Source organism: Cnephaeus nilssonii (assembly GCF_951640355.1).
Source record: "Cnephaeus nilssonii genome assembly, chromosome: X".
In the NCBI taxonomy this organism is placed as follows: Eukaryota; Metazoa; Chordata; class Mammalia; order Chiroptera; family Vespertilionidae; genus Cnephaeus; species Cnephaeus nilssonii.
In genome coordinates, this window is record NC_137071.1 from 121,132,546 (window position 1) to 121,145,698 (window position 13,153).

The following is a 13,153-nucleotide window of genomic DNA, read 5'->3' on the forward strand; positions in this document are numbered from 1 at the left end:
TACACAGAAGGCACATACTCCACCACTAAGTTAAATTCTATGCCAACAATGAGTCTTACACGCAAGCCACAGCATGTTGTCCATATTGTTGTACCCTGTCATTCAATTTCACTCATATAACTTTTCATTTCTTGTTTTTTTATTTATTTTATTTTATTTTTGATTTTTTATTATTATTATTTTTAGACATATTATTGATTTCAGAGAGGAAGGGAGAGGGAAAGAGACAGAAACATCAGTGATGAGAGAGAATCACTGATCGGCTGCCTCCTGCACACCCCCCACTGGGGATCCAGCCTGCAACCCGGGCATGTGCCCCTGCCCGGAATCGAACCCGGGACCCCTCAGTCCACAGGCCAACGCTCTGTCCTCTGAGCCAAATTGGCTAGGGCCATTTCTTGTTTTTTTAAATGAATAATATATGGAGACACCCTTTGAAGGCAGCAATCCCTGAAGCAGCGAGAACATCGGCCACAGGAGTCCCTGAGCTCACACAAGCCCATTGTCAGCAGCCACTCCGGCCCAGCCACCTCCCTCTCAGCCTCTGACCCCACAGAGGCAGCGGCAGCCACAGGGGGCTCCTGCCTCAAGGTCCTGCCACCAGCCTTGGAACCGGCCTCCCGTCCCAGTAGAGCGATGGAGGGCCCCACCCTTGGCTCCCTCAGTCCTTCTCAGGCTGCTCCGCCTTGCTCTTTTCACCCTGGCGCCCTCGCCCTCCCGGAAGCTGTGGCCACTTCCCCAAAGCACCATGGGCTGGCCCACGTCCTTCTCCAGCCACGGCGTTCTCTCTCCACAAGCTCCTTGGACAAGCGTGATCTTGAGTCGCCTGCACCCAGACGCGGCCTCACTTCCCCCTGCTTCTCCCTGCGCTGTCTGGCCCCTGCCCTCGCCTCTCCCCTGAAGCAGCCCTCACTATGGGGCCACCTTCCCCAGGGGATCTATGGGTCACCTACTTCCCTATTGCCTCTTTATCTCCAAACCAGCTTCAGTCCCAGGCTGGGCCAGAGAAGGCTCAAGTTGGGGGGTCTTCTGATGAGTAGAGCGACCCTAACGGCTCGAGGGTCTCCAAGCCCCCCTCCATCCCTCCCATCTCCCCCACCGGCCACTTGAGGCTCCTCCAGCCAGCCTGGGTGGAGATGCTGCCCCTCCCTCACCTAGCAGGTTCAATCTGGCTCCAGCCGGAACTGCTTTACTTCTTAAAGCCACCGGATGGCTGAGGGTTTAGCTTAATGGGATGAGCCATCTGGGGACCACAGTGAGCCTGGGACTTGTGGAGGGTTGGGGGGGGGGGGCACACTTCACACACCCGACCAGGACAATGATCCCTTCCTTCCCCACCCCATGACTGCTCTTGGCCCCGAAAATTCCAAACAGGCTGCTCAGCTGCTACTGCAGAGGCAGCTGAACAACCTTAACCTTGCTCTTGCCTGGGAGGCTTGAGGCGAGATCCCTGGGGGAGAGGCGTGTCAAGAGTGGGGAGCTGGGAACCCCCAGCTGAGGCCTCTGAGGGGGTCTGTGCACCCACTAGCACCAGGGGGCAGCCTTACCCGATTCCTACCTGAGTCTCCCGCAGGGATGGGGGCAGGAGGGGTCCCTACCACCCTCCACCTTGGTGACAAAATGTAGCCTTGCACCTCAGCCAGATGGGCTCCTCTCTGCCCCCTTCAAAGACTCATAGAGACCTGTCACCCCAAACGCTGGGACCCTGAACTCTGGCTTCCAGGGCTGCACCCCTTGGGAAGGGCTGATGCCAGGAGGAGGCAGGGTGGTGCCTGTGACAAAGCCCCACAGCACACCTGGAGGCAGACTTCCCCATCCCAACCTTTCCCTTGTGGCCAGCTGGGCCCAGCCCTTCAGGGGTGCCCGGCCCAAGCACCCCGCATCCCCTCTGGTACCCAACACAGCCCCAGCCCCTGGATGGGAGTCAGAGAGAAGGAGAAAGGAGGGGGAGAAGGAGGAAGGAGGATAAGGATGGCTGGAGGGCAGCCAGGGAAGCGGCTCTTCTAGCACCCGGAAGGGCAGGCTAGGAGTGGCGATCTGGGCAGGGGTAGGCCCAGGTGAACCTGGGAACCGGGGCGGTTGGGCCTCGGATGAGGTGCTGACGGTGCCTCAGGTAGCAGCCATCCTGCTTCCCGCTGGAGCCGCGTCTCCTCCTCGGGAGGAGGGCGGGAGGAGGTGGGCGGAGTGACGGGGAGGGCGGGAGGGAGGGACGGAGGAGGGGGAGGGGGAGCAGCCCAGTCGTGGGGGGTGGGGCGACAGTGACATCACCCTGGAGTCGGTTCTTAAGCAGCAGCCGGTCAGGGCGAGGAGAGGGACAGTCGGAGCGCGGTGGCGAGTCACTGAACCCACCGCGGCCCGGAGAGCGGCTGGAGCCGCCGCCGCCGGGAAGGAGGGGCGAGTGCGCCCGCGCCGCCGCTGCCGCCGGAGCCGGAGCCGCCAGAGCAGGAGCCGCGGGCGAGCCAGACAGTCGTGCGGGCCCGGGCCGGGGCGGGGGGCGCGGGCCGCAAGCCCATGCTCCGGCCGCAGCTTGCAGACAGTGGGCGCCCGATGCCGCCCGTGCCCCGCTAGGCTGAGCCTCGGGCCGGGCGAGCCGCCGCCGCCGCCGCCGCCGCCCGAATCGCGCGCGGGCAGAAGCCTCGGGAGTCGCCACCGCCGCCCGAATCGCGGGCAGGAGCCTCGGGAGCCGCCGCCGCCGCCCGGCCGGCCCCGCCGCCGCCCGCGCGCCCCCGGGCCCCCGACACACATGAGATTCTTCAGGCTCACTTTCAAGTGCTTCGTGGACTGCTTCTGACCGCGCCGCCCGTACCCCCGCACCCCACCCGCCGCCCGCCCGCCCGCCGCCCCGACTCCGGCCCGGCCGCCCCCGGCCGGCCCGCGCCTTCGGGGCCCCCAAGCCGCCGGTGCCCCCCGCCACCCGTCCCCCGGCCCGGCCGCGCCACCCGCTGGGACCATGGCGAAGAAGAACGCCGAGAACGGCATCTACAGCGTGTCCGGAGACGACAAGAAGGGTCCGCTGATCGCGCCCGTGCCCGACGGGGCCCCGGCCAAGGGCGATGGCCCCGCCGGCCTGGGGGCGCCTGGCGGCCGCCTCGCCGTACCTCCACGCGAGACCTGGACCCGCCAGATGGACTTCATCATGTCGTGCGTGGGCTTCGCCGTGGGCCTGGGCAACGTGTGGCGCTTCCCCTACCTGTGCTACAAGAACGGCGGAGGTGAGCGCCCCCGCTCCTTCGCGCCATCAACCCTCCCCCGCCCGCCACCCGCCCCTTCGGGGCGCACGGGCGAAGTCCAGAGGGTGGGGAGGGCCCCTGGGGCAGTCGGGGGCCAGGGGCCGCCCCTCGCCGGCCGTTGCCATTCGGTGGCCCAGCCTGGCAGCGTCCACCCCCTGGCCAGTCATGTGCCTGGCAGCGTGTGGGGGGAGGGGGCCGGCGCGCCTCTGGCCCAAGCCGTGGGGCTGCCCTCGTCCTCCTTGCGTTCAGGGATTGGCCACTGAGGTGGGAAGGCGAGGCCTGCCCCAGGGGGGGCTCCCAGAGGTGAGGAGCCCTGGCTGCCTCCACTGGTCAGGCACACAAGTGGCACATTGTGTGGGCCCCCCACGTGTGCACACACGAACACACACATACACAATGGGCCACTCTGTCCCTCCCCCTTCCATCTTTTCCCCTCCCCTCCCTTCCCTTCCCCTCTCTTCTCTGCCCCTCTCTTCCCCACCCTCCCCTCCCCACCCTCCCCTCTAAACTGGGCCTGGAACACTGGGTGCCTGAGCCAGGCATGGGAAGCCTGCGGCCTGGGCTGCCTGGCGCCGCCGCTGGACACACTGCATGCACACCCCATGCCTGCTCGCCCGCCCCAGCCCAGCTTAGCAACAGCGATGGGCACGCATGTCCTGCGACTGCAAAGCAGCACCGGGCTTGGTGGGAAGCCACGGTGACTGGGTGATGGGTGGGAAACTGAGGCCTAGAAGAATGAAGGCCTTTGCCCAAGGTCACACACAAGAAGGATGCTGGAACCAAGAGTCGGGCAAGCTGCAGTGAAGCCCAGCTTCAGAGTAGTGGAGAGAGCTGGGCCCGGGCCAAGGGTAGGGGGCCTGTGCAGGAGGGAGTGCCCAGGGGCTACTGGGGCCCGGCTCCCCGCACCCCCACCCCTGGCCTGTAGTCTCCGGCCCTGCCCTGCATGCTGCCTCCAGAGCCAGGTGGCCTCCCCCACGATGTCTCCCTCTGTCCTTGCTCACTGACATTTTCAGACATTCCCCCCCTACACACACACACACACACACACACACACACACACACACGCAGGCAGAGGACTGCCACCCGCCCATTGTCTTCCCTGGACCTTCCCACTTGTAAGCCAGTGTGTGGGTACAGGGAAGGCAGGGCTCCCTGCCCTCACCCAAGCCAGGCAGGCTCCCAGGCTTGAGTGCCAGCCATGGCGCACATACACACAGGCACGAACATGCCCTCGCCGCCTTTCCTTCCTGTATCGCCTGGCAAACAAGGAACTGTGACACGAGGGATGGCTTGTGTGTGCAAGCACATGTGTCCTCCATAACCATTAGGTTGCCCTTGGTGACCATGGAGGCAGAAGCCTTGTAGGCGTAGGGCACCCCCTCAGTCCAGGGAGCTGAGCCACAGCCCCCCTCAACACTCCAATTCCCCCCCCCCAGGACTGTTCACCTGGGGCCTCTGAGTCAGTGGCCACCCGCTGCACTGATTCACCCAGTGGGAAGTTATGATGGGGCTGCGGTGGAGCTCGGAGCTGGGGTTTCCCCCTGCGCTCCCAGGGCAGCTGGAAGCTGGATTGGCTGAAAGCTTCCACAGCCTGGTCATGGAGTTTGGGTCAAGCCCCTGGCCTGTGTGTCCTCCCTCAGGTGTGTTCCTTATTCCCTACATCCTGATCGCCCTGATTGGAGGAATCCCCATTTTCTTCTTGGAGATCTCGCTGGGCCAGTTCATGAAGGCCGGCAGCATCAACGTCTGGAACATCTGCCCCCTGTTCAAAGGTGAGCAGCCCTGGGCCAGCCCCTCTCTGCCCTCTCCCTCGGCTACTCTGTCCCTGTCCCACTGCTGGGACAAGGCTGGCACCCACTGGAGAAATCGCATCCTGTCTGAGCACCAGGCCTGGGGCCCATTGATGACCCCCCCCCTTCAAGATAGGAGGGAAAGCTGGACACCATGCAGACCACCATGTGACCTTGGGCAGGCTAAGGGCTAGAGGGGGCGATTGGGCCTGTCCACCAGGGAGAGAATGCGCAGGCCCAGCAGGGCTGGGATCACACTCGGCTAAGCTCGCTTGGCTCACTGGGGCTGAGTGGAGGGCGGCTGGTGCAAGAAACCACCATGGGAGAAGCGGCCTGGGGCCAGCTCTCCGAGGCCAGTGGGCCAGGCTAAGGGCTTGGATGGGAGCCATTGAAAGTTCAGGGTCTGAATGGAAGAACTAATAATGGCAAAGGTCACCTTAGAGCCCCTTCTGTGCGTGGGTGGCAGTGTCCCCATCATCTCTCTAGGCCCTAGCAGGTAGGTTTCACTATTACTGTCTTTGAGGAGGCTGTGGGACACCGAGAGGTGAAGTGACGAGCTGTGACTGCCTGCTGAGAGGGTGTGCGAGATAGTCACCCTCCAAATCCAGGTCTAGCAGCTTTCCCCCTTGAGGAGGAAAACCTCAGGTCACCAGAAAGCCCGCCCCCCTCCAAGTTGCTGAGTACTGTAGGCCAGGGCAGGCGGGGGGTGGGGGGGGGAGGGAAGCAGGTGGAGACAGTGAGGCCCAAGAGAAGAGGCAGGTGTGTGAGGCTAGGAAATCAACAGGACTTAAATGCGCAGATGGGGCAGGAGCAGAGGTCTGGGGAGAATGCAGGTGAGGCAAGGATCAGGGGCTTTGGGGCCAGGGACAGACTGGGGAGTTAGTTAGCCCAGCATTGGGACTCTTACGCAAGGGATAGTCCACGGGGCTCTGTCTGGAGCATGACAGAGAAGGACGTAATGGGATGGAAGGTGGGGAGGGGGTGGAGGGTGGATGCAGGGAGCAGGATGTCAGGATGTTATGGGGTGGTGGGAAGCCTGCACAGAAACTGTCCTCCTCCTAGGCCTGGGCTACGCCTCTATGGTGATCGTCTTCTATTGCAACACCTACTACATCATGGTGCTGGCCTGGGGCTTCTACTACCTGGTGAAGTCCTTCACCACCACGCTGCCCTGGGCCACGTGCGGCCATACCTGGAACACTCCCGACTGTGTGGAGATCTTCCACCATGAAGACTGTGCCAATGCCAGCCTGGCCAACCTCACATGTGACCAGCTTGCTGACCGCCGGTCCCCCGTCATCGAGTTCTGGGAGTAAGTCAGGCGCCTCTGGACCAGGCCCAGCCTGCGCCTCTCTCTGGGCTCCACACGCCGAATCTGCATGGGTTGGGTGGGGCCACGCCCTGGGGGGATTCCCAGCAGGACTCACTCCTGGACCCCGCCTGCCCTTGGGGGGCCCCCAGGCCAGTCCCTGCGGGAGCCGGGCTGGATGGACCTTGTTTTTCAGCACCATTTCTCACTTGGGGCGCTGTCACTCCGTGGTGCCTGGCAAGGGGAGGGGGGAGCGCCGCCGTGTGTGCTAGGGTAGCCACTAGCCCCACCACCTCTGTCCAGGGGCTCCCGGGCTCCAGGCACACACGCTGCGTTGTCTCCACGTGACAGGCTTGGGCCCGGGCCCCACCCAGGTGCTCAGGAGGGACCAGCTGGACACGAGGGCCGCAGGAGCGGGAGCACCAGCCCTGGGACAGCTCCCGGCGGCTCTGCCCTCTGCTCACGCAGCCCTCGTGGGCTCTGCCTCCCCAGGAACAAAGTCTTGCGGCTCTCCAGGGGACTGGAGGTGCCAGGTGCCCTCAACTGGGAGGTGACCCTGTGTCTGATGGCCTGCTGGGTGCTGGTCTACTTCTGTGTCTGGAAGGGGGTCAAGTCAACAGGAAAGGTACAGCTGGAGGCGGGCAGGGCTGGGGGTGATGGCAGGGCTGGGGGGCAGCACTGCCTAGGGGGGGGTCTCTGCCAGGAACCACTGTTGCAACAGGAGGTGACTGGGCCAGGGCCTAGGCCTGAGGAGGGGGCAGGTACGTCCGTCCAGGCCACGTGATCCCCACCCCACCCTCCAAATCCAGGTCCAGCAGCCTTCCCCCTTGAGGGGGCGAAGCCCAAGCAGCAGCTGTCCTTCCCCTGTGTTGGGCATCCCCATCCCCTCCCTCCTTCCTCGTTCCTCTCTGTTCCTCACTCACCACCTGAGTCTCTTTGGACAGTCTGGGTGGACCTGCTGTATGGCTCTCTTGCCTGCCTGTCTGGCCCAGGGTCGAGTCTAGACACATGCCTTCCCCAGAAGCTCGCTGTCAGTTCGGGAGACGAATGTGTGAACAGGCGCATAATAAGACAGTGTGCCGAGGGCTGTGGGACATGGCCAGGTCCCTGGAGGGCTGGCTCGTTCCCCAGCAGGGTCTGAAGAGCAGCCGCTTCCCAAGCTGGCGGTCCCACTTGGATGGAAGGCAGAGGCCTTTGCCGTCTGTCTCACTCTTGCCCGTCTCTGGCTGGCCCACTTCTAATCCCAGCTACCGAGGACCCTGCCTCTCTGCAGAGGATGACCTGGACCTGCCTCCAGGCTGCTGTCCCACTCTCTGCCCGGGGAGGGCCCTGCCTCTCCCCTCCCTCTGCGGCCGACCTGCGCTTGCCATGGGGCTGCTAATGCCCAGCCAAGCACCTGGCTTCCTTTGGAAGGAGCCAGGGCTCTGGGGAGTTTAAGGGGGGGCTGCTGGCTGGCCTCATTCCTCACCTCTGAACACACTGTCCAGTGGTGGGGGACCGTGGCCTGCCCGGCTCAGGGGCCTCTGAGGGGGAGGTGGGTGCTGCTGGGCCCCTCTGAGCAGCATGGCCCCCCAGATCGTGTACTTCACCGCTACGTTCCCCTACGTGGTCCTTGTGGTGCTGCTGGTACGTGGAGTGCTGCTGCCTGGCGCCTTGGATGGCATCATCTACTATCTCAAGCCTGACTGGTCGAAGCTGGGGTCCCCTCAGGTGAGGTGGAGGTAGTGGGAGGGAGACCACGGGGCCAGCCCAACAGGGCCCCTTACACCTACTCTGCCTTGGCCCGTGTCTAGGTATGGATAGATGCCGGGACCCAGATTTTCTTCTCTTATGCCATTGGCCTAGGGGCCCTCACGGCCCTCGGCAGCTACAATCGCTTCAACAACAACTGCTACAAGTAAGGACCTCTGCCCCGCTCCCCTGCCCTGCCTGCCCATGGGCAGCAAGCAGGCAGCCTAACCAGCTCCTGTGGTCCCCTGTGTCCCCAGGGACGCCATCATCCTTGCACTCATCAACAGCGGGACCAGCTTCTTCGCTGGCTTCGTGGTCTTCTCCATCCTGGGTTTCATGGCTGCGGAGCAGGGCGTGCACATCTCCAAGGTGGCAGAGTCAGGTAAAGACCTTAGGCCCCAGCCTGGCCTCTGGAACAGAGGCTGCTGTCCTAACATACCTACCGTGTGCATGAACGCACGTACAAATCTGCATTCTGAGAAAATGTAAAAAAATTTTTTAAACGTCGTCACATTGCTCTGGGCAGGCCTGGATGAGCAACTGCAAGGCACAGCTGTTCCAGTCAGCTTAATGGGCCTGGCCACCTGGAGCCTTGAGCTCCAGGCCATCCATCCCTGGGGGCCTCTGGGTATGGTCTCATATTTGCCAGTGTTGCAGAGGGAAAGGAAGGCCTTTCCCAGGTCAAAGGTAACCAGAAGCCCAAACCAGATACCCCCCTCCTATGGGCGGTCTGCCGAGGGCCCGCTGGAGCCTTCTAGCCCCTGGGTGGCACACCCACAGAGGGCTCAAGCCGTTCAGCAGTGCCTTGATACGAGGGGAAAAGGCCCTTGGCCCTAGTGGGCCCTGGTGTCTGCAGTCTTGATACCACGGAGCAGGGGTGGGGGACAGGAAGTGGGCATAACCCGCAGGTATCTACATCCTGCCTCTTTCCCTCTTAGGGCCTGGCCTGGCCTTCATCGCTTACCCCCGGGCCGTCACGCTGATGCCCGTGGCCCCACTCTGGGCTGCCCTGTTCTTCTTCATGCTGCTGCTGCTGGGCCTTGACAGCCAGGTTTGCAGGGGGGACCGGACAGAGGGGGTAGGAGGGGGAGGGGCTGGCAGGTGGGCAAGGGCCGTGGCCTGAGCACCTGGCCACAGTTTGTAGGTGTGGAAGGCTTCATCACAGGCCTGCTGGACCTCCTCCCGCCCTCCTACTACTTCCGTTTCCAAAGGGAGATCTCCGTGGCCCTCTGCTGTGCTCTCTGCTTTGTCATCGACCTCTCCATGGTGACTGATGTGAGTGGGGCAGGGTAAGGGTTGCCTCTGTCCCCTGGCTGCCATCTGCCACCTGCCCTGACCTGGCTCTGTCCCCAGGGTGGGATGTACGTCTTCCAGCTGTTTGACTACTACTCGGCCAGTGGCACGACCCTGCTCTGGCAGGCCTTCTGGGAGTGCGTGGTGGTCGCCTGGGTATACGGTAGGTCTGGGCCGAGGGGCAAGAGGGGCTGTGGCATGGAGCAGGCGTGGTGGGTCTACAGCTCTAGCTATCCCACCTCACCCCACCTCAGGAGCTGACCGCTTCATGGACGACGTGGCCTGCATGATTGGGTACCGGCCTTGCCCCTGGATGAAATGGTGCTGGTCCTTCTTCACCCCGCTGGTCTGCATGGTAAGGGCCAGGAAGGCTGGACTGGATGGGGCAGGGCACCTCAGGCCACTGGCTAATTGCAGATTCTCTCCACAGGGCATCTTTATCTTCAACGCTGTGTACTCCGAGCCACTGGTCTACAACAACACCTACGTGTACCCGTGGTGGGGCGAGGCCATGGGCTGGGGCCTCGCGCTCTCCTCCATGCTGTGTGTGCCCCTCCACGTGCTGGGCCGCCTCCTCACGGCCAAGGGGACCATGTCTGAGGTCAGTTCCTCAACACCGCCCCTCCCTTCTGTTTGGGTCAAATCCTTACCTCCAGATTATCTGTGCCCCCGCCCCCCACCCCCAGGATGGGTCACTGTACCAGAAGCTTCTGGGCCAGCTGGATGAAAGGGACACTGGCTATCAGGGTCATGGCAGGGGGGGGGGGAGGCCTGTCCCAAGCTTCCATTCTCAGCCACACAACCCTGTCTCCCTGGTGCAGGGAGTAGTGCCTGGTCAGTGTCCCGGGAGGAGCAGCCCTGGGCCCTGAGTTGGTGGCAGGTGGTGGTAGTGGAAAGAGGCCAAGGACAAGCAGGTGTCCCTCCCCAGGGGCTCACCATGTCCCTTTCTCCTGCAGCGCTGGCAGCACCTGACGCAGCCCGTCTGGGGCCTCCACCACTTGGAGTACAGAGCTCAGGACTTGGAGGTCAGGGGCCTGACCACCCTGACCCCAGTGGCCGAGAGCAGCAAGGTGGTGGTGGTAGAGAGCGTCATGTGACAGGGCCGGCTCCCAGTGCCAGCTCTCCCTCTTGTAGCCATAGCAGCCCCTGCTTTAGCGCCTCCAACCCCTCCAGGGGGCTTGCCTTTCCCTGACACTTTTGGGGTCTGCCTGGGGGGGGAGGGGAGGAAGCACTATGAGTGCTTGTAACTAAAATAACTTTTTCCATTTTTAATAAAATGCCAAAAATACCACAACCCACCAAAAATAGATGCCTCCCCCCACCAACCAAGCTGGTGCCCACGCTGCTTCCCAGGCCCTGCTGCCTGCCCTCCCTAGTGCCTGCTGCCTGTCCAACACACCCGTGGGTGGCTCCTCACCCCAGAGGCAGCAGTGGCAGCTTAGGGAACAGAACAGGAAAGGGGAGGGAGGAGAGAGAGGGGCAGCGGAACCACAGTGAGTATTTCAACTGGGCTAGACCCCTCTCCCCATCCCTAATCTAGAAGCTTAGAGAGCCAGCCAGCAATGGAACCTTCTGGTTCCTGCGCCAATTGCCACCAATATCAATTGTGTGAGCTTGTGTATGAGTGCATGTGTGCGTGAGTATGTAGGGCACATATAGATCTCTATCTCTTAGCAAAGGGGAAAACCAGGTGTACACTGTGCCTGTGGGCAAATGAGGCTTGTATTTTGCACATTTTATAAAAACTTGAGGAGAGAGATTTCTGCTTGTATATTTCTAAAGAGAAAACAGCCCCGAGGTCCCTCTCCTTGCCACTCCCTGTCCTTTCAGCCCCTCCTTAATTCCTCTGCCCCAGCCAAGGAGTGTGAATTTATAGATCTAATTTTCATAGGCAAAACAAGAGCTTCAAGCTGTGCGAGTCTGTCGTGTGGGTATGCATGTGCGGTCCCCGGCCCCAGGCTGAGGTGGAAAAGTGCACAGCAGGGGCCTCGAGGGGTGTCCCCACGATACCCCTCTGCCCACAAGTCGTGGGGGTGAGGAGGTGTGGTGTTCTGTCCCAGGAACGGGGCTGCTCACCTGGCATGCTCAACCTTCCCCACACCCTGCCCCCTGGGCTGGGCTGGGCAGACTGCAGGGATCTGAGGTGGGCACCAGCCAGGGAAGAGATCCAGGCTTGGCTCCCGCCTGCGAGCTTAAAGCTGATGCACTTTTCACGTCTCAAGTCTTCCACGTAGCAGCTTTACTTAACCCACGTCTGTGTCATATCTAATCCCGGGACAGCCGAGTGGACCCTAGAAAGACTTCCCCCACACCCTGACATCAGCCGGAGGGGAGGGACTAGGCGAGGGCGGGGGGCCAGCGGGGACATTCTTACTGTGCTAAAAGCCACTGCAAACATAGCAATAAAAACATGTCATTTTCCAAAGCTGGCTCCTGTTCTGCTTGTCTGGGCAATGGGTGTGGGACTGGGGGTACAGGGGAGGCCTCCCCACCTCGAGCTGTTTCCTTGGGCAAGTATTTGTTCTGGGGGGTCTCGATACCCGACTATTCCAGGAACTGGGACTAGAGCAGGGAAGGAAGCTGGCAGAAAGCCTTTCCCCCAAGGAGCTGACACACTTGGGGAGAAAGGATAATAGTATGCGACAGAGGCACACACCAAGCAGGGCAAGTGGGTGTGAGGTCACGGACAGTGGGTGGGAAGTCACGGGTGTACATTTTCCAAAGGTTGCCCAAATGCCACACTGAACACATGACTCTCCAAGATGCAGGCGGCAAGGGGCAGGCGAGGTGGAGAGGTGAGGTTGCAGCAGAGGCCGGGAGAGGTGGAGCTCACTGGACCAGGACACCAGCAGTGGAGGGAAGAAGTGTGGATCAGAGACCAGTTTGCAAGGCAGGAAACAGGGCTTGTGGACCGCCAGGACGCAGGGTTGAGAGGAGTCAAGAAGGCCTCAAGAAATTGAGCGTGAGCACCGTGAAGGGTGGCATTGCCAGGCCCTGTGCCAGGGAGACGAGGAGGTTTGAAGGGGATGGTGGTGTCATCTGACTAGAGACCTCTAGACAGCAGTTGGACAAGAAGACTGGAGCTCTGGAAAGTCTGAACTGAAGAGAGAACTTAGGAAGTTCTCAGCACATAAAGACGGCCCAGAAAGCCCTGAGCCTGGATGAGCTCAGCCAGGGCAGCCGCGAGTGGGTGCAGAGGGAGAGGCGACCCGAGCACTGAGCCCTGGGGCCCTGGGACACTCAGAGGTGGCAGAGGAGAGGCTGGTCAGTGGGTGGGATGGACCCCAAGAGTACAGAGCTGACCCTGGAACATGTCTGAAGAACACCCCCGCCCCCATTGGGGTCAGGAAAGAGAGTGCTCGGCTGTCAGATGCTGCTAATGGTCAAGGGAGCAAGGACATGCCCCAACGGCATGGCTCAGTGGTTGAGCATTGCCTATGAATCAGTCGGTCAGGGGTTGATCCCCAGTGTGGGGTATACAGGAGGCAGCTGATCAATGGTTCTCTCTCATCACTGATGCTTCTCTCTCTCCCCCTTCCTCTTTGAAATCAATAACAACTTTTTTTTTTAAAGGGAGTGAGGGCCTAAGAAAGCTGGCTGGGTTTGATGACAAGCTCATGGAGACCTGGACAGAAGTTTGGGTTGGGGGTGTGCAAAAGCCTGATTGGAGTGGGATTAAGAAGGGCTGGAGCCCTAGCCAGTTTGGCTCAGTGGATAGAGCGTCGGCCCACAGACAGAAGGATCCTGGGTTCCATTCCGGTCAAGGGCACGTACCTGGGTTACCAGCTCGATTCCCAGCC

At 61.7% G+C, this 13,153-nt stretch overlaps 1 protein-coding gene across 1 annotated transcript; it reads left to right on the plus strand.

Annotated features, from left to right (window-relative positions):
• The first annotated feature begins 2,296 nt into the window (after positions 1 to 2,296).
• Positions 2,297 to 12,586, plus strand: SLC6A8 (solute carrier family 6 member 8). Its single transcript, XM_079765320.1, has 13 exons — positions 2,297 to 3,212; positions 4,871 to 5,002; positions 6,083 to 6,332; positions 6,822 to 6,954; positions 7,905 to 8,039; positions 8,123 to 8,226; positions 8,318 to 8,442; positions 8,999 to 9,111; positions 9,198 to 9,335; positions 9,414 to 9,516; positions 9,608 to 9,708; positions 9,784 to 9,954; positions 10,310 to 12,586. The coding sequence occupies exons 1-13, from the start codon at positions 2,951 to 2,953 to the stop codon at positions 10,448 to 10,450; spliced, it is 1,908 nt and encodes a 635-aa protein (XP_079621446.1). The 5' UTR covers positions 2,297 to 2,950; the 3' UTR covers positions 10,451 to 12,586.
• The last annotated feature ends 567 nt before the right edge of the window (positions 12,587 to 13,153 follow it).